The 20,579-nt window shown below is 57.5% G+C and overlaps 4 protein-coding genes across 8 annotated transcripts in view; 2 read left to right on the top strand and 2 right to left on the bottom strand.

Moving 5' to 3' along the window:
- The window catches only part of NAV1 (neuron navigator 1), a 59,201-nt gene extending 51,313 nt beyond the window's left edge, over nt 1–7,888 (bottom strand). For 3 of the 5 annotated variants that reach the window (XM_065698221.1, XM_065698217.1, XM_065698220.1), the window contains exon 1: nt 6,316–6,402. The gene's annotated coding sequence lies outside the window, so the exon portion shown is untranslated. Of the gene's footprint in view, nt 1–2,844; nt 2,985–6,315; nt 6,403–7,868 lie in introns of those variants that run through there. The other 2 variants (XM_065698219.1, XM_065698218.1) reach the window with 2 other exon arrangements.
- Nucleotides 5,699–6,894, top strand: LOC136023829 (uncharacterized). Its single transcript, XM_065698741.1, has 2 exons — nt 5,699–6,719; nt 6,848–6,894. Exons 1-2 carry the CDS (start codon nt 5,699–5,701, stop codon nt 6,892–6,894), a joined length of 1,068 nt encoding a protein of 355 aa, XP_065554813.1.
- Nucleotides 7,131–12,909, top strand: RNPEP (arginyl aminopeptidase). The gene is given in 12 exon segments (XM_065698224.1): nt 7,131–7,560; nt 7,665–7,805; nt 8,782–8,930; nt 9,400–9,516; nt 9,621–9,856; nt 10,006–10,119; nt 10,320–10,432; nt 10,732–10,840; nt 11,071–11,295; nt 11,633–11,775; nt 12,102–12,251; nt 12,365–12,909. Coding segments are annotated over 12 exon segments (1,911 nt in total). The 5' UTR covers nt 7,131–7,149; the 3' UTR covers nt 12,368–12,909.
- LZTR1 (leucine zipper like post translational regulator 1) overlaps nt 12,854–20,579 on the bottom strand; it is a 26,308-nt gene continuing 18,582 nt past the window's right edge. The window contains exons 14-20 of the mRNA XM_065698223.1: nt 20,197–20,366; nt 19,003–19,159; nt 18,701–18,827; nt 17,499–17,648; nt 17,223–17,328; nt 16,334–16,414; nt 12,854–13,635 (exon numbers count right to left, since the gene is read on the bottom strand). Coding sequence (XP_065554295.1) covers nt 13,519–13,635; nt 16,334–16,414; nt 17,223–17,328; nt 17,499–17,648; nt 18,701–18,827; nt 19,003–19,159; nt 20,197–20,366 — 908 coding nt within the window. The 3' untranslated portion in view covers nt 12,854–13,518. The remainder of the gene's footprint in view (nt 13,636–16,333; nt 16,415–17,222; nt 17,329–17,498; nt 17,649–18,700; nt 18,828–19,002; nt 19,160–20,196; nt 20,367–20,579) is intronic.

Here is a 20,579-nt window from a genome sequence, read left to right as displayed (position 1 = left end):
CCAGTGTCCAAATGCATCCCTCATATGAGACTTTAGCAGCCAGAAATGAATACAGGGGCCTGGAGTCTCATTTCATGTCCCCGTTTCCTATGTGAGGGGGTCACTGGAGCACCCCCAGCATTGAAACAGATGCGCTTTGGAGCCATCCATCACCTGAACACGTGTGATGGATGCCCCAGAGGGATCCAACCCCATGGTCTCAACGGCTCTGCAGCATTTCACTGCTCCTGAAACGTTTCAGGGTGACTTTTATAAACCAGATTAAATTTGCTTCCCTCTTATCTCTTGCAGTTTACGGATCCCTGATGGGGATGGAACTGCCCTGTGCCCCCGGGATAACTGTGCCAGGAGCCTGAGCATGAACGCTTGGTGATGCGCAAAGGCACGAACCCCATCAGCCTCTGCTGGCATCCTGCTGCCACTTCGTGCCTCAGTTTCCCCACCCTGCCACGGCCTCCGCTCGGGGTGAGGGAGCTGAAACCAGGCTGGGAAATAGGGATAAAGGAGGACGGATCCTGCAGAGCAGCTCCGTAAATCAGGAGCCCCCCTTGAGACCGGCAGCAGAGGAGTGCCGGGGGCTGCAGCAGAGCCGGCTGAGGCGCTGAGCCCATCCTGGTGCCCCGACACGGCTGCCCCTCGAAGCAGCCCTGTGCTTCTTGCACGAGGAACCGGCCCGAGCTGCCTTTGGGAAGGGCTCCAGCACGGCCGCCTCCCCGGCACGCTCGGAAGAGGGACAAAGAAAAGGCTCCTTGTGGCACAAGGGACATGGAACTTCCCTAAGAGAAACAGAGGGAGCGGGGGCAGAGCGGAGCCTTCGGAGGAGAACAAGCTCCTGATTCAGCCACCAGCGCCATCCCTCCGGCCCCGGTGCCCTGCCCGGGACCTGGCCAGCCCGTGCGACACTGCCAGTGCCTGGGACATCGCCACCGCCGCAGCGCTGAGCCCTGGCTGGGCTCCTTCTCGCTCCGGCGGGGCAGGCTCCATGGCTGATGCAGGCGGGGGCAAGGGGGGGCCCGGGCAGCGCTGCTCTGCGGGGCTGTTTCCCCACAGCTCGATGCTGGGGGCTCTGGGAGATGTGCTTCGGGCTGGGGCAGGAGAATGGAAACCGCCTGCGGTAGGAGCAGAGATGCGCAGCCCCTCAGGCGCAGCACCGGCCTCCGCTCCGCAGCGATCCCATTATGCACTTAACCCAATAAAACCTTGCTCCGAGCAGAGTTCAGCTCTCAGCGCACCGACTGCAGCAGCTCCTGCCCCCAGCAGCCCCGCAGACGGGACTGAAGCCGAACTGTGCCCGGGATGGGCTTTGCCCTGCACAGATCCTGCTGGGACAGAGCCAGGAGCTGCTCCAGGATCTATGCGAGGGGCTGCGCAAGGAACCCCGGTGCCGAAGGCCTCTCGCTGGCCGGGGATGTCCCGGCTCCCTGTGGACGTGCCTGGGGTCCCCGCGGTCCCGCCGGCCCCCTCACGGATCCCGCACCTCACCGGTGCTGAGCACGGCGGCGCTGACCCCCCCCGGGGCAGCGAAGGGGGGCACCCCCGGGCCCAGCCCGCTGGGTTCCGCGGTGATGGGTGCCGGGGTGCGGGGGGGGCAGCGGGGGAGCCCGTTCAGGAGGCGCCGGTGCTGGACAGCTCCGCCCCCGGCCATGCCGAGGGGGACACGAGAGCCACCGGTCACCGCGGAGCCCGGGACGGCCTCATGGACCCACAGCCTGGGTTGTGTTGGAAGGGACCTCAAAGCTCCTCCAGCTCCAGCCCCTGCCACGGGCAGGGACCCCTTCCACTGGAGCAGCTTGCTCCAAGCCCCTGTGTCCAACCTGGCCTTGAGCACTGCCAGGGATGGGGCAGCCACAGCTTCTCTGGGCACCCTGTGCCAGCGCCTCAGCACCCTCACAGGGAACAGCTTCTGCCTAAGAGCTCAGCTCAGTCTCTCCTCGGGCAGGTTCAAGCCGTTCCCCCTTGCTTCAGCATCCAGCACTGTGGCCAAAAAGCAACATTTCCCATCGCGCCTCCATCAGGCTTCAAACCCTCCCCAAATCCTCTCCAGAATCTGCTCCAAACCTTCCCAAAACCTCTGCGACTCCACGGGGCTCAGGATCCCCCCGCCCCTTGTCCTGGCTGGACCGAGCCCTTGGCCAGGAGCCATCCCGCAGCCCCGGTGCAGGCACTTGGACACTCGGGCGAGCTTCCGCCTCGTCCCGACCCCCCAGCAGCCGATTGCATCATTCATTGCGCTCCCGCATCACGGACCTGCCCTTTGCTCCCGGGAGTTTGGAGCGGGAGCAGATGTCGCAGCATCTGCGCTCTCCGGCACCGCGTGGAAACGGCCCCCCCCGGTCCTGAGCCCTCGATCCGGGACCCCCCTCGATCCGGGACCCCCCTCGATCCGGGACCCCCCTCGATCCGGGACCCCCCGGCCAAGCGCATCACCTCAGCAGATGCTGCTGCAGCCGCACGCAAACGCGTGCGGTGGTGCTCGGGGGGGAGCTGGGCTTGACTTCCCACCCCAGCATGCAGGGATGAGCCCCCCACTGCCTGTCCCTCCTCCCAACACTCATCTCTCCAAGCCCGCGGGCAGAGCGGGGGCTTCGGGCCACCCAAAAATGTCCTTTTCCCCCCCAAATTAAGTTAAGGATTTGGAAAACGCTGCAGGGGGCGCGGGGTGGGGACCCAGCAAAGGGGCCACAGCAGGAGCTTGAATCCCAAGAGCAGAGCCACCGAGCTCCAGGCTGGGGCTGAGCGCTCCGGGCAATGAACCAGGCGAGGGAAAATCAACTCCCAGCTGCAATTCCCAACTGCCCCCCCCCCCCGGTACGGGCTATTCCCAGCGCCCCTGCCAGGTCTTACCTGGGCAAGTGGGATGAATCTCCCTCCTCTCAGCCCAATAATCCCTCGTACAACAAATCAGTCCCTGTTCTGCGGCCAGGACTCTTCCTGGCAGAGCCCCGGTAGTACCCCAGGGGGCTTCCCTTGGGATAACCGGGTATCTGCAATGGAAAGCAAAAGCCACGGGGAGCCCTTAATGGGATGAGTGGATTTTCCAGTGAGCTGCAAATCCACAGCAGCTGCTGGCAAACAGCTCCCTGCTGAGGCCCTGGGGGCTGCAGCAGCGCCTGTGCCCCCCCCCGCCTCCCCCCAGCTTCCAGTGACAGTGACCCTGGGGCTCAGCAGAACCCCAAGTGCGTTCCTGATGCCAACATCCCCAAAGAGCCGGGGATGGCCACTCACACGTGTGGCTGGAAGAGGCAGGCAGGGGCTGGCAATGCCACCCGGAGCCCAGCACCCCCCATCAGCCCCAGAGCAGGCAGCAGCTCCGGTCCCACCATCCTCGTACAGCTGGAATTGGACCTTCCACCTCCAAGGGATGCAGATAACAGAGCCACCGCGGGGCCATGACACCCAGAGGGGAGCCTGAGCATCCCTCGAGCATCCTTTGAGCATCCTGCAGCGAGCAGCCCATACGAGGAAGGCAGCACTCCCGCCTCCCCATCCAGGAGCCAGAAGGGGCGGAGGAGAAGCCAGGACCCGGTGAGCTATCGCCCGGCCCCGGGCGGGGGGAGTTTCCGCTGCCGGCGGTGACTCTGCTCAGCCGCATCCGCACAGGCCCCACGGCCGTGTCCAGTGGGAGCCGAGGATGAGGGTGGGGGGACGAGAACCAAGCCAGCTCCTGCAGCTCCCACCTCCTCCGTGAGAGGCAGGGAACCCGTTGGAGCCATAGGGGGAGGCATTAACCCGAGTGCTGGCTCCCGTCCTAAACCCACTTCCCACAGCACAGCCGGGACCTTCACAGCCCAATTCCCACATCCTGGCAGTGAGGGGATGCCAAGACACCAGCCCCACAGCCCCAGCTGGCCCTGGGGATGGCTGGCTTGTCCCCACCTGCCCCCTCCCCGTGCGATGCCTTGGAGCGCCCCAACCCCTGGTGCCTGCAGGGCAGCACTGGGGCTCCCAGCTCCATCCCCTCTGTGGCCCGATCCAGGCAGCTCCCGCAGCCGCTGGTTAAGGAAAATCCCGCAGTTTCTGTCACTTGCCATGGCAGTGCCTGGTGCCGGGGCCCCTCGCGCTGAGCATCCCCTAATCCAGGCAGTTAATCCGGCAGCAGCGCCCGATGTCCCCAGCACTGCCCAGACCCACAGCTCGGCCACGCAAAGCTCGTTAGAGGCCCCTTGCTAACGAGCAGGGCTCAGGCTGTGCCAGCGAACGCAGCAGGGAAGCCACCGGAGCCTGCCCAGGCTGGGGACACGGGGGGTGCCAGGCAGAGCCAGTGTGGTCCCAGCCACCCCATCCCTGGGGACACATCCCTGGGGACGCATCCCTGCCACTGCCCCGCTGTGGGGGGTACAAAGGGCTGTGGGAGGACAAAGGGAGCTGCCCCCAGCTGCCGTCCAAGGGGCATCCCAGCAAGGGATCCCAAGGGGCTCCCATCCCCATCCCATGGGATGTCCCCCGTGCCTTTGCTGGGGTCGGGCCTCCCCAGGGGCAGTGAGGGGACGCCCCGCAGCAATGAGAGGTCAGAGTCACGGCGAGGGACCCCGCTCCCCACAGCCCCGGCTCCAGCTCTCCCAGCTCCCCTTGGATCCTGCTCCAGGCAGGAAGCAGGAACACGGCCCCGGGCACGCGGTGCCACCGGGCACAGGACAGGGCACCACGGCCCGGCCCCACCACGGCTCCAGCCCGGCCCAGCGGCTGCACCGCCAGCACCAGAGCACGGGGAGGGGGGGGTGGGTGTCACCTGCCCCCCCCCCCATCTGCCCACGGCCTCTCCCCGTGTCCCCATCCGGGCCCCGCTCCCGTCCACAGCGGAAACACCTTTTTCCTGTCCATGGGGCTGCAGCGCAGGGAGGGCAGCAGGAAAGAACCTCGCGTCTCCGAGGGCTATTTATAACCTGCGCCCAGCCAGGCCGCCCCATTCCTGCCCCACGGCGTCCCCTCCTGCGCCCCAAGCCCTGCTCCAGCCGCCACCAGCCCCATCCCTGACCCCATCCCAGCCCAATCTCTGTCCCCATTCACATCCTGTCCCATTCCCATTTCAAGTCTCATTCCCATCTCATCCCAATCCTTGTCCCCATCCCCATCCTTATTCCTGTCTTCATCCGCAATTCCAACCCCATCTCAAGCCAATCCTCATCCTCATCCCTCTCCCGGTCCCTATCCCCCTCCCCACACACCAACACTCGGCCTGGAGACCCCCTCAGCAGAAGGAGGAGGCCCAAATCCTGCCTCAGGGACATCATTCCCATCACCCAGCCCCACACTCCCCATCCCACCCCATCTCCCCCTGTTCAGGCCCACCCTGGTCCCCCAGGAGCGGGTTCCCTATGCCAGGGATGTGCAGCATTGTGGGGAAACTGAGGCAGGGGGTGGGCAGCGCAGGCAGCTCTTGTCCACCCATGGAGGGCAGTTACTCAGCTCCTGCAAATGACTCAGCCAGGATCCGGCCGGGACAACCGGGATTTCCTGACTCAGCTTCCCCAGCCACAGAACTGCGCTTGAGGGGCTCCAGCCCCACCTTGCAACAACACAGGCACCAACACACGGGACGTGGGGATGCTCCAACACCCCGAGGGTGCTCGGGCATCCCTGCATCTGAGCGTGGCTGAGCATCCCCGGGGTGTCAGAGCATCCCCCAGGGTGGCTGAGCACCCATCATCACCCTCTGCTACCAGTGAAAACAGCACTGAAATCCCCACAGCACCCACCCATGGAGCCCCCACAGGTGCCCGTGACCCTCCAGCATCTTCCCATGCTCGAAAATGGGGTCAGACACCACGAGCTGCTCCGCCTGCAGAGGGAAGATGTGGGGCAGCACAACTCATGCTCCCTGGAGAGCCAGCACCCATTTCAGCCGCTGCCGTGCCTCGGTTTCCCCATGTCACCCGTGTCACTGGGGGTGCAAGGCAGGAACAGGCGGCCCCGGCTGCCACCCCCAGCTCCGCCCCCAGCCAGGGCTGGGGGTCCGGGGGACACCGGGGGACCCTGGGACATGGGAGTTTGCCAGCCGCTGGCCCCAGGGCTGTCCCCGCTGTGGGTGCCACTGCTGAGCCAGGGTCCCCGTGGGGAGATGGGGACGCTGAGGGGCACCGAGCACGGGGGCTGCCCCTGCCGTCAGCCGGTGCCGGTCCCTGCAGCGGCTGCCGTCACCCCCGGGCGCTGCCACCGCCGGTCCCCGCAGCGCGACCCCAGCACCTCGGTGCCCCCCCATCATTCGCCGTCCCCTCCCGGTTGTTCTCCTCGCACCCCCCCCATCACGCCCGGTGCCACCGCCCCGGTCCCGGCGCCTCCCCCCGGGGCAGAGCAACCGGTCCCTGCCGCACTCACCGCTCGCTGCGCCCCGCTCCGGAGCGGCCGAGGGACCCCGCGCTGGCCGGGCCGGCCCCGGGGAGGAGTCGCGCAGGCCCGGGCCCGGCCCCCGGGACACGGCCCCGCCCGGCCCCCGGTGCCGCTGCCGGGACGCCGAGTCCGGGATCCCGTCCCCGTCCCCTCCCCGCGGAGCCCGGGCTGGACCCCCCCGCATCCCCCTGAATGCCCCCCCCCGGTTCCCCTCACCCGGATCCCTCCCGGGTCTCCCCACGGGATCCCCCCCGGGGCCTCCCTAGGGCTCCCCCATGGGTCTGCATCCACATCCCCCCTCCGGACCCCCCGGATCCCTCTTGGATGTCCCTCATGGGTTCCCACGGATGACCCATGGATCGTCCCCCCCCCCCATTCCTCGTGGGTTTCCCGTACGGATCCCTCAGTTTCCCTCCCTGATCCCGCTGGATCACACACACACACACACACACACACACACACACACGCACGCACTCCCCGCCCCAGGACCTCTCCCCGCTTCTCGCCCGGATTCCCGCAGCGTCCCTCCTGGGTGCCCCCATGGATCCCCACGGATCCCCCCCATGACCTTACCCTGGCTCTCCCGAAGAGATCCCCCATGGGTCTCCCCCCAGAACTCCCCCTGGATTCCCCCACCCATGTGCCCGCCTCCCCCCTGACCCCCCATGGGTCTCCCCTATGGATTCCCCCGCTTCCCCCTCCCGGATGCCGCTGGATTCCCCCTGGATCTCCCCCATCCCCGGCCCCGCCCCCTTCCCTCAGTAGCCACGCCCCTTTCCACACGACCCCGCCCCTTTCCCCCGCGGCCCCGCCCCTTGAGCCATGGCGGCGCGCGGCGGGGACGCGGCCTCGGCCAGCAGCGCGGGCGCGTGGTCGCTGCGGCACCTGCACCTGTCCCTGCGCGTGGCCTTCGCCGCGGAGGGCGCGGGGCGGCTGCGCGGGAGCGCGCGGCTCGAGCTGCTGCGCGCCCCCGACGGCGGCGGCGGCGGCCCGGAGGGGGCCGAGCGGGAGCTGCGGCTCGACACGCACCGCAGCGTGAGCGTGCTCGGGGCGGCGCTGCTGCCGGCCCCTGCGGAGCCCCGCCATGGGGCCCCCCCCCGGGCCGCGCTGCAGCCGCTGCCCGTGCGGACCGAGCCCTTCGCCAGCTTCGGGCGGGCGCTGCTCATCACCGTGCCCCGCGCCGAGCGGCGCCTCTCGCTGCAGATCGACTACGAAGCGGGCGAAGGGCCCGGGGTGAGCGGGGCGGAGGGGGGGGGGGGGGGCACCCCCGTCCCCTCGGGGACAGAGCGCCCCGGGGTGAGCCCCTCACCGCGGCCTCTGCTCTGCTCTGCCCATAGGTGTGCTGGCTGGCGCCCGAGCAGACGGCAGGCAAGCAGAAGCCCTTCATGTACACCCAAGGCCAGGCTGTCCTCAACAGGTCCTTCTTCCCCTGCTTTGACACCCCGTCTGTCAAATGCACCTACTCGGCCACCGTGAAGGTAAGAGGGGCCCCGGGGTGCACCCACACCCAGCGGAGCTGAACCCACCCTGAGCTTACTCACATGGGAGCCTGTCGGGATGCGCTGAATCACGGCAGCATCACCTCGCCGCCCGTGCTGCTCATCACGCTCTCAAGTCCTCCGGCACTGGCACACAGCGGGGAAGGCACCGAAAAGTCATTCATGCAGGCTCCTGTTTTCCTCCCATGTTCCTCTCCAGAGGAACCCAAGCTGACCCCAGCGCGCCTCGTGCTGCTGCCCCCAGCACGTGCTCCATGCAATGGCTGCAAGCAGGCGCACGTGCTGCCGTCCCACTGGAAGTTCTTCCCTCACAGCAGGACGTGGTCAAAATACTCAGTGCTTGATGCCCAGATACCAGCCAGGATCAACTCCATGTAAACCCCTCTGCTCTCCTCTGCTGCTGCATTTCATAGCATCACAGAATCCCAGCCTGGTTTGTGTTGGAAGAGACCTTAAAGCTCCTCCAGCTCCAACCCCTGCCACGGGCAGGGACCCCTTCCACTGGAGCAGCTTGCTCCAAGCCCCTGTGTCCAACCTGGCCTTGAACACTGCCATTTGTCTAAGTAATTGCTCTAACTACCACAGAGACCCCTGGCTTTGCCTCGTAGCAGCCTGAGGGCAGCAGGACATCTGCTCTTGGTGTGTGTAGCAGTGGGAGGGTGACAAGGACAAGCTGAGTGGGGGGACACAGCTGGAGGAGGGGGGTGACCAATTGCACCCAAATGGTGTTTGAGCTCCAGAGCTGAGCGATGCTGCTGCAAGGATGGGTTGGAGTTGGAGCTCCGGGCACTGCTGCTCTGCTCTGCCCACTGAAACCTGCAGTGCCACAGACCTGGTCACCTTCAGCGTGCTGGGATGCATTCAGCAGCAGACATTGCAGTGTCCCCAGGTGGGTTAGCTGCCATCCCACTCCATACGTCACGGATGTAATAGGTGTATTTATCTCCATGGCCAGGTCCCTGAGGGTTTCGTGGCTGTGATGAGTGCCACAAGCTGGGAGAAGAAGGAAGACAACACCTTCGTCTTCAAGATGTCCCAGCCAATCCCCTCCTACCTGATCGCGCTGGCAGTTGGGGACATTGTGGCTGCTGACGTGGGCCCAAGGTACGTGGCTCTGTACTGAGCTCACCGAGCTGCGGGGTGAAGCTCCTGGGCCTGTCCTGCACCGCTGGGCTCCGCAGAGCGTGCCCCAGTGCTGCATCCCCAGAGCGCAGGTCTGATGGGCGAGGATGCTCCTTGCTCTCAGTGCCCGTCCCCTCAGCTCCTAGGGGGTCCCTGGCTCTGGTTCAGCCCCGTGCATGTTGGTGAGAGCGGTCCCCGTTCACAGGGGCCCCACGTCTCTCCAGGGCCAGGGGTTTGTTCAGGTTCCAGCTGTCACAGCCACCACATAAAAGCCCTTTGACTTTCAGACAAGGAAAGAGATCAGAGCACTCTGCACTATCAATCAGTCTCATGAGCTTCCTTTATCAGCTGTTACTTTGCTGTGGAATAAACACGTATGGGTTTTGGCTGAGGAAGCAATAGGGTGAAAGTCCACCCATGGTTAAAAGTTCCTCCCTACACACTTGGCCAGGAGCCGAGTCTGGGCCGAGCCCTGCCTGATCGAGGCTGCAAAGAAGGAGTATGATGGGGTGATCGAGGAGTTCCTGGCGGTTGGAGAGAAGCTCTTTGGACCTTATGTTTGGGGCAGGTACGGCTCTGCTCCCAAAGGACCTTGTTCCTGGAGCATCGCTCCATCATCCCATTGCATCGGCAGGAAGAGGTGGGTCTGACCAGTCCGTCTCCCCCCGGCAGGTATGACATCCTGTTCATGCCGCCCTCCTTCCCGTTTGGTGGGATGGAGAACCCCTGCCTCACCTTCGTGACGCCGTGCCTGCTGGCCGGGGACCGCTCCCTGGCCGATGTCATCATCCACGAGATCTCCCACAGCTGGTTTGGCAACCTGGTCACCAACGCCTCCTGGGGCGAGTTTTGGCTCAACGAGGGCTTCACAATGTACGCCCAGAGGCGCATTTCCACCGAGGTCTATGGTGCGTGGCCTCACCACGGCCCCATCCTTTCCCTCCTCTCCCAGCTCACGAGCCGATGCCGTTTCCCCCCCATAGCAGCACCCATTGGGCTCACAGCACACAGGGGTCTGGTTGGGGTCTCCAAACGCCTGCCTCTTGTCCCTGCCCAGGTTTGGCGTACACGTGCCTGGAGGCGGCGACGGGAAGGGCCCTCCTGCGCCAGCACATGGACAACACCGGGTAGGACCATCCGCTCAACAAGCTGCGTGTGGTCATCGAGCCAGGTCTGTGGGAGCGAGGTGTGGGGCTAGGGGCAGCCCTGCTGCTATGGGGCTTCCTGCCGGCAGTACAACCAGTGCTGGTGCCCAAGGGAGGCGATGGCTCCAGGAGGGATATGATGGATGCGCAGCCAGCACAGGAAGCAGAAATCTCAGCATGAGGGCTGTTTTCTGTGCAGATTTCCGAGGGCTTTCCTTTGCTCTAGGTATCAATCCCGAGGACACATACAACGAAACGCCCTACGAGAAGGGGTTCTGCTTCGTGAGCTACCTGGCGCATCTGGTGGGGGACCAGAGCAAGTTTGATGCCTTCCTCCAGGTCGGTACAAGGAGGTGCCAAGTCACATGAAACCCTTTAGTGGGAGCACAGTGGGACTGTGGCAAGGGTGGGCTGGACAGGGCTGCTGGGAGGAGGAAGAGGAGATGAGAAACAGAGATGTTCATGGGGGGGATGAGGGCAGAGCTTGGCTCCATGTCCGTGGCAGCTGGTGGCAATGCCCAGAGGTGTCCTGGGGGGCACAGGGGCTGGCGTGGGCTCAGCAAGGCTGAACCCCCATGAGATGGAGCAGCAGTGCTGGGGTGAGCACATGCAGCATCGTGCCCTGGCCATCCCCGCAGGCCTACGTGAACCGGTTCAAGTTCCAGAGCATCACAGCAGACGATGCCCTCGGTTTCTTCCTTGAGTACTTCCCAGAGCTAAAGGAGAAAGGCGTGGACTCCATCCCAGGTCAGTGCCTTCCTGGCCAGGGGACTGGGCTCTGCTTTGCAACCCAGCACCCATGGGTGTGGGAGCCATTGCGTGTCCCTCAGACCTTGTGCACGTTGGTTTGTGTGTTTCACTGGAGACAACTGCCTTGTCCTGGCCTTGGTCTCCATCCCCGGGCAGGTTTGCTGGTGCTGGGGATGCCCTCAGAGGAGGCAGCTTGGGCTCAGCTCTCCTTCCCTCCTTCCCTGCAGGCTTCGAGTTCAGCCGCTGGCTGGACACGCCGGGCTGGCCGCCCTTCCTGCCCGACCTCTCGCCCGGGGATGTGCTGATGAAGCCGGCGGAGGAGCTGGCGTTGCTCTGGGCAGCCGATGGCTTGGACATGGAGGCGATTGAAGCTGTGGACATCAGGGCCTGGAGGACGTACCAGCTGGTCTACTTCCTGGACCAGGTCCTGCAGAAATCCCCCCTGCCACAAGGTGAGGGCCAGCTCATCCCCCAGGGCTCTGCTGCCCAGAGGGGACATGGAGTGATGTCCTGGTCCAGCCAGGTGGCCAGGGACGTGAGACCACTTCAGAAGGACTCATGGGTGCGTGGCCATCCACCCGTCTCCAGCGCAGTCCAGCAGTGCGGTTCCTGGTGTCTGGGAGGCCTCTCTGCGTGGCTGTGAAAGGAAAGGCAGGGAAGCATGTCCCTAGGATGTATGGGGACATCCCAGAGGGTTTGCAGCATAGCTGGGATGGGCTCGCTGGGTCTCCTCAGAGTAGGAGCATGGCAAAAGCTGCCATGTGGATGGTGACCATCCCCTTCTTGCAGGCAACGTGGAAAGGCTGAGCAAGATGTACCCAAAGGTCTCCAGGTCCCAGAACGCTGAGCTGCGACTCCGCTGGTGCCAGATAATCCTCAGGAACGACCTTGAGGCTGAGTACAGCAAGGTCAAGGACTTCCTCCAGAGCCAGGTTTGTCCTTGGGCAGTGGTGGCTCTGCCTGGCAGCACGCACTGGGGCAGAGATGGGCACTGGGCACAGGACCTTCAGTGCCAGATGGCTGGGGGTTGGCTCTTGCTATTGATAGAGCAACAGATTGGTTTGTGTTGAAAGGACCTTAAAGCTCATCCAGTTCCAACCCCCAGCACACGGGGGGTGCCCATTCCTCTGTGTTCTCTCTCTGGTCAAGAGCTGACGGGGGTGCTGTGCCCTGGGAGGGGAGATGTGGGGCTCCAGGGGCTTCACCCCACTGGAGCCAGGGAGGAGGCTGGGCTGTGACCCCCGCTCTGTCTCCGCAGGGGAAGCAGAAGTACACCCTGCCCCTCTACCGCGCCATGTGGGCCGGGTCGGAGGCAGCCCGGGCCCTGGCCATGGAGACCTTCTCTGCTACAGCTCCCCAGCTCTATGTCAACGTCCAGAACTACGTCAAGAAGATCCTGGGCTTGGAGGTGGCCGAGGCCTAGTGCAGCCGGGGCGCTCCTTGGCAGGACCTCGCTCCTGCCTCCTTCCCTGCACGTTTCCTCATTAAAATCTGTTCTTTTTCCTCTCTTTCTGTTCCCAGTGAGCCTCAGCGGGACTCCTGCTCCTCCTGCCCAGGAGCCAGGCTCTCACCCCACATGGGGACACTGCCAGCTCTGGTCAGGGATGCGCAGGTTGCTCCAGGAGGCTGGTGGCTTCTGCTGGTGCTGGTATAGGAGGGATGAGTCTGGTGCTGGCATCTTCAGGGCTGGAACAGCTGGAGGCTGGTCCTTGCTGGGCTCCTGCCGAGCCATCACCGATCCCACGTGTAAAGTAAAGGAGTAAAGCTCCTCTCCTTTCTGTGGCACAGGAAGCATCCAGCACACAGGGAGCTGGGGAGCTGCTGCTGAACTGGCTGGGAAGGGCTCTGCCTTCATTCACCTTCCTGCAAAGGCAACGACTAATGAAGACACTTCAGCGTGAAATCAGTGACGAGATGTAGCTCAGTTATTTTTAACAAAGTGACCTTCATCAAGCTCAGAGCTCTTTTTGCTTCGTTTTTTCCAAAATGAAAGCCAAGTCAATCATGAAATGCCAGGGGAAGATGTTAACTCTTTATTAATAAATTGATTTAGAAAGGCTTAGCGAGACAGGATTAATGGATTTGGTGCTCAGGATGGACCACTGTAATCTTCTAGCGTGAGCTGCTGCAGAGCAAGGCCTGGCCCTCCTGCAGCCCACCAGTGGAGGCAGCTGCAAAAGGGTTTATCGTTTAATCCACACCATGGAGAGTCTCTGACGAGTCCCTCCATCCTGCTCCAACACTCACAGCGAGCACCGCACTCTGCTTCCAGTTTTATGTGACTTCCCCTGTGTCAGCTGAAGTTCTTTAAATAGCCTTGAAATCCTGTGTTTCCAAGTATTAATGCCACCCTTCCTCACGACTGCTTTCTTTTACAGTATAAAAGTAATAATGGGCTTGATTCTGAACTTAGTTACTCCCCAAACCACATGGAATAAATTAATTCCTGCAGTGGTTTCAATTTGACATTTGCGTAAGAGAGACCAAACCCTTCGCCACAAAGGTACGAACCAAGCAAATCCACAGGAGAGCACGTCAGCTGTCCATGCTCCTCAGGGCCTGCCGTACTGTGTAGACACTGTGAGCAGCTCGGTATGGAATGGCAGAAGAGAGAGTCAGCCATAAAGTGCTAGTTTGTTTGAGGAACAAGGGAGAAGCTCGATTACCAAAGCGTGTTAAATGTCTGAGCCCAGCTCTGCGCACTGCTTGTCTGATATGTGGTTAGCTAACGACTCTATGATGTCAAGAAGGAGGAGCTGACTCAGGGAGCGGAGATTTGGCAACTTGGAGACCTTCAAGGAAAACAGAACAGAAAACAACAGAAAGAAATTAAAGCCCTCCCCAAATGGCAGCTGATGTCGCATCAGTTCACCCCAGCCACCCCACGGGAAACAGGCAGAGCCTGGGCACATGCGGCATGAAATCCAGAGTCCTGGGCTCCAGTTGTGACTTCCTGCACTTAACCCCGTTGCAGACTGCTGCATGGAGAGCATGGGATGGAGAACAGCAGAAACGCTGACCCAAGCACTGCCTCTCTGGGAAAGGAGGGTAATTACTGTTTATAGTGACAACTCTCCTGCTAATGGATGCCAGCTAAGCACTCCTGAACGCAAAGCTGGGCACCAGCACAGCCGTGAACTTTGAAGTCTGAGTGTTTCTACTGAGAACGTGGCTTAGGACCTGATCTCTTCACCCCGTCTGCGCCTATGGAGAGGCTGTGCTCAGTGTCCATGCTGGTGGTGCTGGCTTTCCTCCTGCAGTCAAGGCAGGTCACTGGAGTACTAGCCAACAAAAACCTTCACCACGTCAGATATATGAGACTACAACAAGCTTTATGCTCTGAAGACAGTTCAGAAGCTCAACTGTTACCAAAAAGAAGTTCTACACATTCCTTCCTTCTCCACAACCTCACAGTAATGAGCCAGGAATCCCTCTTTCTAGACTTATTAACATACATGCCCAGCCTTGAAGGCAGACTCTGCCTAAAAGCCTGACTACCTGCCCAACCAGTACTCACTGATCACCTCACTCTAAGCTTGACTGTGATAAAGAATAAAGATGTCCTGAGCATCTTTTGAAGCCCAGGAAAGAAATGGCTGAGATGCTTTCAGAAAGAGCTCAGGACATGTGCTTGAAGTAATAATATCCCCAAAGTAAAGCTCTATGATGACTGGGAGGGAAAGGGACCCCCTTAACATGGGGGGGAGGCACTGAGGCATGCACTGTGGAGGAACAGATCAGGGTGTCAGTACAAACACTTCAGAACAGCAGTTTTATTGGGCATTTTGCACAATACTGACACACAGGAGCCTAAACCCACGTTGCCCAAAGCAGCAAACCTCTGGGCACAGCTCTGCCATTAACGTTCTTACTGGGGGGAAAACTCCTTGACAGTCGGCACTGAGAACAACGTTAACCAAGCTGGAAGAACAGGAGATGCCAAGGGCCATCCACCCGGCCTGTCCAAGCCTCCATGACCTGCTGGGCTGGCACAGCTAGAACAGATCCCTCTTCAGAGCCTGCAGCTTGCCAAGGAGCCCAGCCACACACAGAGGCACCCAGCACAGGGCCAAAAATCACACACTGAAGCCTCTCAAGCCAAAGGAAAACATTGCATAATGAAGGTTTCTTCATGCACATCTGCTTGACAGGCTTCCAGCCCCAGTCTGAGCAAAACTGTTCTAGCAGGCAACAGTTTAAATAGAAAACATTTCCACATACTCTGGTGAGTGGAATACAATTGAGGAACGCCCTTTAGCTCCCATCTCTGCGATGGCGCAATGTTCATTTCCCCCCAGCACGTTCTGCTGAGATTTGTGCCAACCTGTTTGTCTTCCTGGGGCCTCCACAGGAAGCTGAGACCATGAGAGCTCAGCTCTCAGGGACTGTAGCCCCAGGAGATGCCCCAACTGCCTGTAACTCACAGTGGGGCCATTCTCCATCCCCTGCTGAAGCTGGGCCGCTCTGCAGGAGTCATGAGGCCAGAAGAAAATCCACCAGATGAAGGCAGGGGCTGTAACCTCATGCTGGGACCCTCCGCTGGGAGTGCGATTCCTGGATGCTGGCTCCACTCTCAAAGCTTTTTATGCATTTTCAGCTATTTCTGGATGGAAAATGCATTGCACTTGGGCAACTCAGGCATTTAATAAAGAGCCTCAATAGCTCCCTATGCATCTTCAGGTACAGACTGGACTGAGCAGTGCTCTCCTTCCCCATGGGCAGCGGTGGAGGATTGTGAGTTTAAGTACACAAAAGAGAGCAAGCTACCTGAATATTAACTTGGGAATTATTATCAGTAAGTGCATAGCATCCAGAAATCCCAGTTCCTGTGATTTATCAACCCATTCCAACAATGCTGATACATTGTGCCATGAACTGGTGACACGCTGGGAAACTCCAACGGAGGGATCATATCTCACAACTAAATGATAATACCCTTATTCTCTCAAGCGAGGACAGGACTATCAGCACATCAGGCTCTTGACCTTTCCTATCACTAATGCATCATCCCACGTATCAGAACATGGAAACTACGGAAAGCCCAGCCAGGACGTGGTAATTTGCCTTCTGGGCACATGACAGTGTAACATCTATGACAGAGAATACTTCAAGAGAAATATGAACAGCACACTCACGACTGCCAGTGAAAGAGAGATTTGTGCCCTCAATATATCACAAACTTATCTTGCTATACACATGAGAACCCAACAGTGGCATGGCACAAAATCCACAGCTGGAACAAGTGGAAATGGAAGCAATTGTGGGTAACTTCTGGAAGGTCTTCACATTTCCAGACCCTGCTGTTCTAGTCCTTCATTTATTTTTGGTGTTTAAACTATGCCTGGCAGACTTGTCAGGGGGTATCAGCAACACTCAGTCAGTCTCAGCTGTCTCACATGAGTGAAATGGATTCCTATATTAATGTGTCTTTAACCAACGCAGTGACAGAGGGCAGCAGCTCTCAAAAGCCCCAGAAAAGACGCAACCAACCTTGGTGAACTGGTGAACAATGATGTGCAGGCAGTGCCTCTTCATGTCCAGTGCCTGGGTCTTGTCAGCTGCCTCTAAAATCTAGAGCAAAAGCAATGATGTGATCTTCCTCCTGCATAGCTCAGAGGTACAGTGCACAAACACAGTTTTGACTCAGATGAGGCAATTCCTCTGAGCTAGGGCAACATCTCCAGTTTTCTGAACTATTGAAAACTAAAGTCTTGGATTTAAATGCGTTGAGTCCTCAGGAGATAAGCAGTAGGAAACTGCAGATCTGTTTCAGAGCCAGGTTCCCTGAAGTGCCTGAGTGAGACTGGCAAGAGCCAAAAGCAGTTAATGCTGGAATTGATTCTGCTTGTGTTGCAGAGGGTTCGGTCTGCCTACCTAGTAGAAGGCATTGTAGGCTTTCTTATCACAGAATATTCTTTGTTAGCTTATACTTCATTGCCAGATCCTCTTAGCATTTACTGATAAAACAAGATTAATGTCACCTGCACATCACCATTTGCCCTGGTACAAATGTCTACCAAAAAAGGGTTTGGAGTTCAGTGCAGTGCACATGGTGCCTCTTAAAAAGACCCTTAGAAACACTGGTCTATAATGGGGAGATGAGGAACACCCTGTTGGCCAGTTGAGCACTATCTACTAAACACTTCAGCACAGGAGCACTAGTGACACAAAAAGCAGGTAAGGAAACAAAACCACTGAAGCCTGTGCTCCTACACACGTCAGCCATGCAGGGCCACTGGCATTAGAAGGGTTTGTGCAGTCTCAGTGGATGTGAGTTTGGAGGCAACTCAGTGAACCTGGCACTAGGGGTACCCAGTTGATCAGACCCTTCCCTGTATCTAAGTCAAATGACTAATGAAAGCTGCTTGGGGACAATTACCTGCAGTACGTTCTCCACCGTGACATTCATTTCTAGGTTCTGCTTACAATAGGCTTGCAGTCTGTTGTTGGAGAAGCCGTAATAGTAAGGTGCAGCAAAGAGGTAGCTATTCACCTCATTAAGGAAACAACTGTAAAGCAACGGTGGCAGAAGTTAAAATGCAACCTTGAACTGCAGTCTTGCCAGACTCTGCCTGGCAAGCTAGAGCAAAAGGAAGGTGAGCTGCTGTATGTGCACTTTAGGCAGATACTTCAGTTCCTTTAGATATAAGGATACAGGGAGTCTTCAGGAGGCATGTTTACTTCTCCATAATAAATGTATCGAAGCATCGATTCAAATGCTTGCTTGCTGGGAACCATTTCACCTATAGAAATATTCACTTGCCCATCTTCTGGCATGAAGGAACGGAACATGGCTTCAAAGTAACTGGAAAAGGAAGTAAAACTGATGTACACATTCTGCAGACACATGGTTTCACCCAGTATTGTTCAGAGGCTGCTATTAAGCACTGCAGCTTCCAAAGAATCAAATTCAGGTGACAACCTGGGCAAAACCACTGCTAAATGATCGGTTTTATATGTCTGCCTGTGAGAGAACTCCAAACATAATCCCCCTGATTTCCATCAGCACTACCCAAAATTTGTCTCTGTTTCTTGAAAACTAGGACACATGGTGCTTTGATTTTTGTCTGATTTGCATAAGACCCAGCGGAGAGCTTAAAGCATTATGAATTTCCTTGGTATCTACAGGCTCCTAATCATGCAGGGGTGTTTTAAGAGCTGTGAAATGCTTCTAGTAAAATACCACGGTAACTAATACTGAATATTATTTCTGGGAGTGGACAAAAATTGTGACAGTATTTGAAACAGCAATTTTATGTGAACACTTCATGTTTGCCAGAACGTAAAGGTGCAGGTACACAGAACACACAAGCAAAGCACAGATTCCCTTCACTGCCATACTGAGGAGGGAGAACAGTCCCCACCATCAGAAGGGTGAACTTGCCTCCTCATCAAAGTACAGAACAGTCTAGTCTCTGTTATGCACCATTTTTTGCTGTGCTTATTCATACCCAGTCTTAAATACCAGCAAGGGAGAAAGAGATTCAAACTTCAGGTGATGCAAAATGGACGTTCACCATCAGAAGACTCTTTCTGACCTCAGTGGACACTTGGTGCTTTCCACTTCACTGAACCACCTCTTTCCTTCCCTGTGACTGTACAGATTCTTTGTCTTGCACTGCAGCTTCTTATACATCCTCTAGAGAACCTCTCCAGTCTTAATTTCCTCCAATCCTTCCCTGCTGGGTATCAAATTGAAAAAAACCAAACCATTTAACCACTGATGCTTAAAGGCTTATTACGCTTACTGAGCAAAGACGCACCTTACGCTTTATGTGGACACAAAGTTCCTCCCTGTCTTCTAAAAGAGGTAGCTGCCCCACAGACTGCACAGCACTGCACTTTACACAGCCTCACCTGGAGCGGGCAGCCAGGATGGCTTTATGTGCTGGCCGTGGGTGGCCATCCAAGAGAAGGATGATATCACAGAACTCAGTCCCAGCTCCTTCCAGGTAAGCCTTCATGTCCTGAATTAAAGATGTTCCTGAAAGTTAACGTAATGAGATAGTTAAGGATGTGATAGTTGCAGATGACCAGGTGCTATCAAAGTAATACATGGCAAAGCCATAGCTCCAGCCCCTCTTTGTTTCCTAGACTAAGCAAACCATTAGCAATGCAAAACCAGCACAAGTAATTAGGTTAAAAAGCAGGAAGGTTACCGATGTCAAGCGGCTGATCGGAATGCGTTCGAACAGGAGGCTGCTGCTTTCTTCGTACAATCTCCACTATGAGGGATGAAGAAAGATGCTCAAACTCCTTCATCATTATTACCTGATTAAAATGGGATTCCTTCACCACAAAGTTCAGGCAGTGTTCCTTAAAAAAAGACACCAACCCAGTATTAATAACAAATTGATGGTTTACCCTCTGAAGTCATCCCACAGCATCACATACATGTCACACGTGTGAACAACCATCGTTCTCTTACGACCCTCCACATGGGTCCTGCAGCTGGAGCTATCAAGCAGTAACCTCCTCACTAAGGGACCATTTCAGCTCCTACTTGAAAAGGAAATTCAGAACAACTCTGAGCATCTAGAAAAACCTGACTAAGAAATAATAACAAGGAAAAGATTCATTGTCTCCAATCTAGCTGCTCCGAAACAGGAATCTCAGGAGATGCTGGAAACCTCACGGAGCTAACTAAGATTAGTTGCTGTCTCATAATAATTCTTTATACAATTAGAAACCAGAGGTTAGTTAGAAGATTGACGAGGTCTCAACACTCTCCATTAAGAATACAAACAATGTGCAGGATTTCCTTGTGTGGATTTTGCCTCAATTCTCCCTGCAAAGGCTGCAACAGTCTGGAAGAGTCTTGTAGGCTCCTGTATGACAAACCTGCTGTCACAGCAAATCAGCCTGGAGGTTATCTACTCTACCCTGACTTTCAGCAAAGCCCTTGACCCACTGCACAGAGAGCTGCAGACACATTTTGGTTTTCAGTAGAGTGCTTTTCAGATCAAAGCCATGAAAACAGAATTTAGGTGACACCCAGGTGAAAAAGCCTGTTTGCAGTGTCTGTATAGAACAGTGGGAACAGAGAACACACTGGTTCCATCCTGCTGCAGTGAGAGTGAACTGAGGAAGAGCCGAAGTCACTGCCCTCTACATCCTGAAATACATCCTGAAATCCCTGCAGGGCAGATATGCAAAAACATCACTTAGTGAAAAAACCTACATAATACTGGTGAGCAACAGCAGGCCAGCCCACCCTAACATACACCCAAGCAACTGCAGTTATAGGAAAGAACTGAATTTGCAAAAGCCAGCAGCTTTTGCAAAACGTTTATTACATAAATTCTATTTGTTAAACTTCCTTATCAGTTCCTCTGTATGCAAACTGTGATCACCTTTAGCTGATCCAGCTGGAGCTTGTTGGCATTTTCACACACAATGAGCACGTTCTGCAGATCCACGGATGCTTCAATGTACTGAAGGCAGAGCTGTTCCAGTCGAGAGAGCTTGAAGTTTAAAGCTAGTTTGTATACATCCATAATAAGTAACACATCCTGCACATGCCCTGAAATGACAAGAGATAAAAATGCTGCAGAGCTCAATTCACCTTGACAATCTGGATTATGACTTTTTAAAACCCCTAAAAGAAAGGGAAGTCTCTAAAACCACTGACAAGCTCCAAAGCCAGCAGCTGCATGTTCCAAAGCGCTCAGCTGCTAACAGCCCTGCTGCAGCCCTTGGTTTGGATGCAGTATTAGCAATCAGTTCCCTCATTCTG

Source organism: Lathamus discolor, chromosome 19 (genome assembly GCF_037157495.1).
Source record: "Lathamus discolor isolate bLatDis1 chromosome 19, bLatDis1.hap1, whole genome shotgun sequence".
Lineage (NCBI taxonomy): Eukaryota > Metazoa > Chordata > Aves > Psittaciformes > Psittacidae > Lathamus > Lathamus discolor.
This window is presented reverse-complemented; position numbering and strand designations above follow the sequence as displayed.

Excerpts from the sequence above, each read along its gene's own strand:
- LOC136023829 (XM_065698741.1), top strand. The coding sequence starts at position 5,699 with ATGGAGCCCCCACAGGTGCCCGTGACCCTCCAGCATCTTCCCATGCTC. Across the intron at positions 6,720-6,847 it reads CCATTCCTCGTGGGTTTCCC|CGTCCCTCCTGGGTGCCCCC; the intron begins GTACGGATCCCT and ends GGATTCCCGCAG.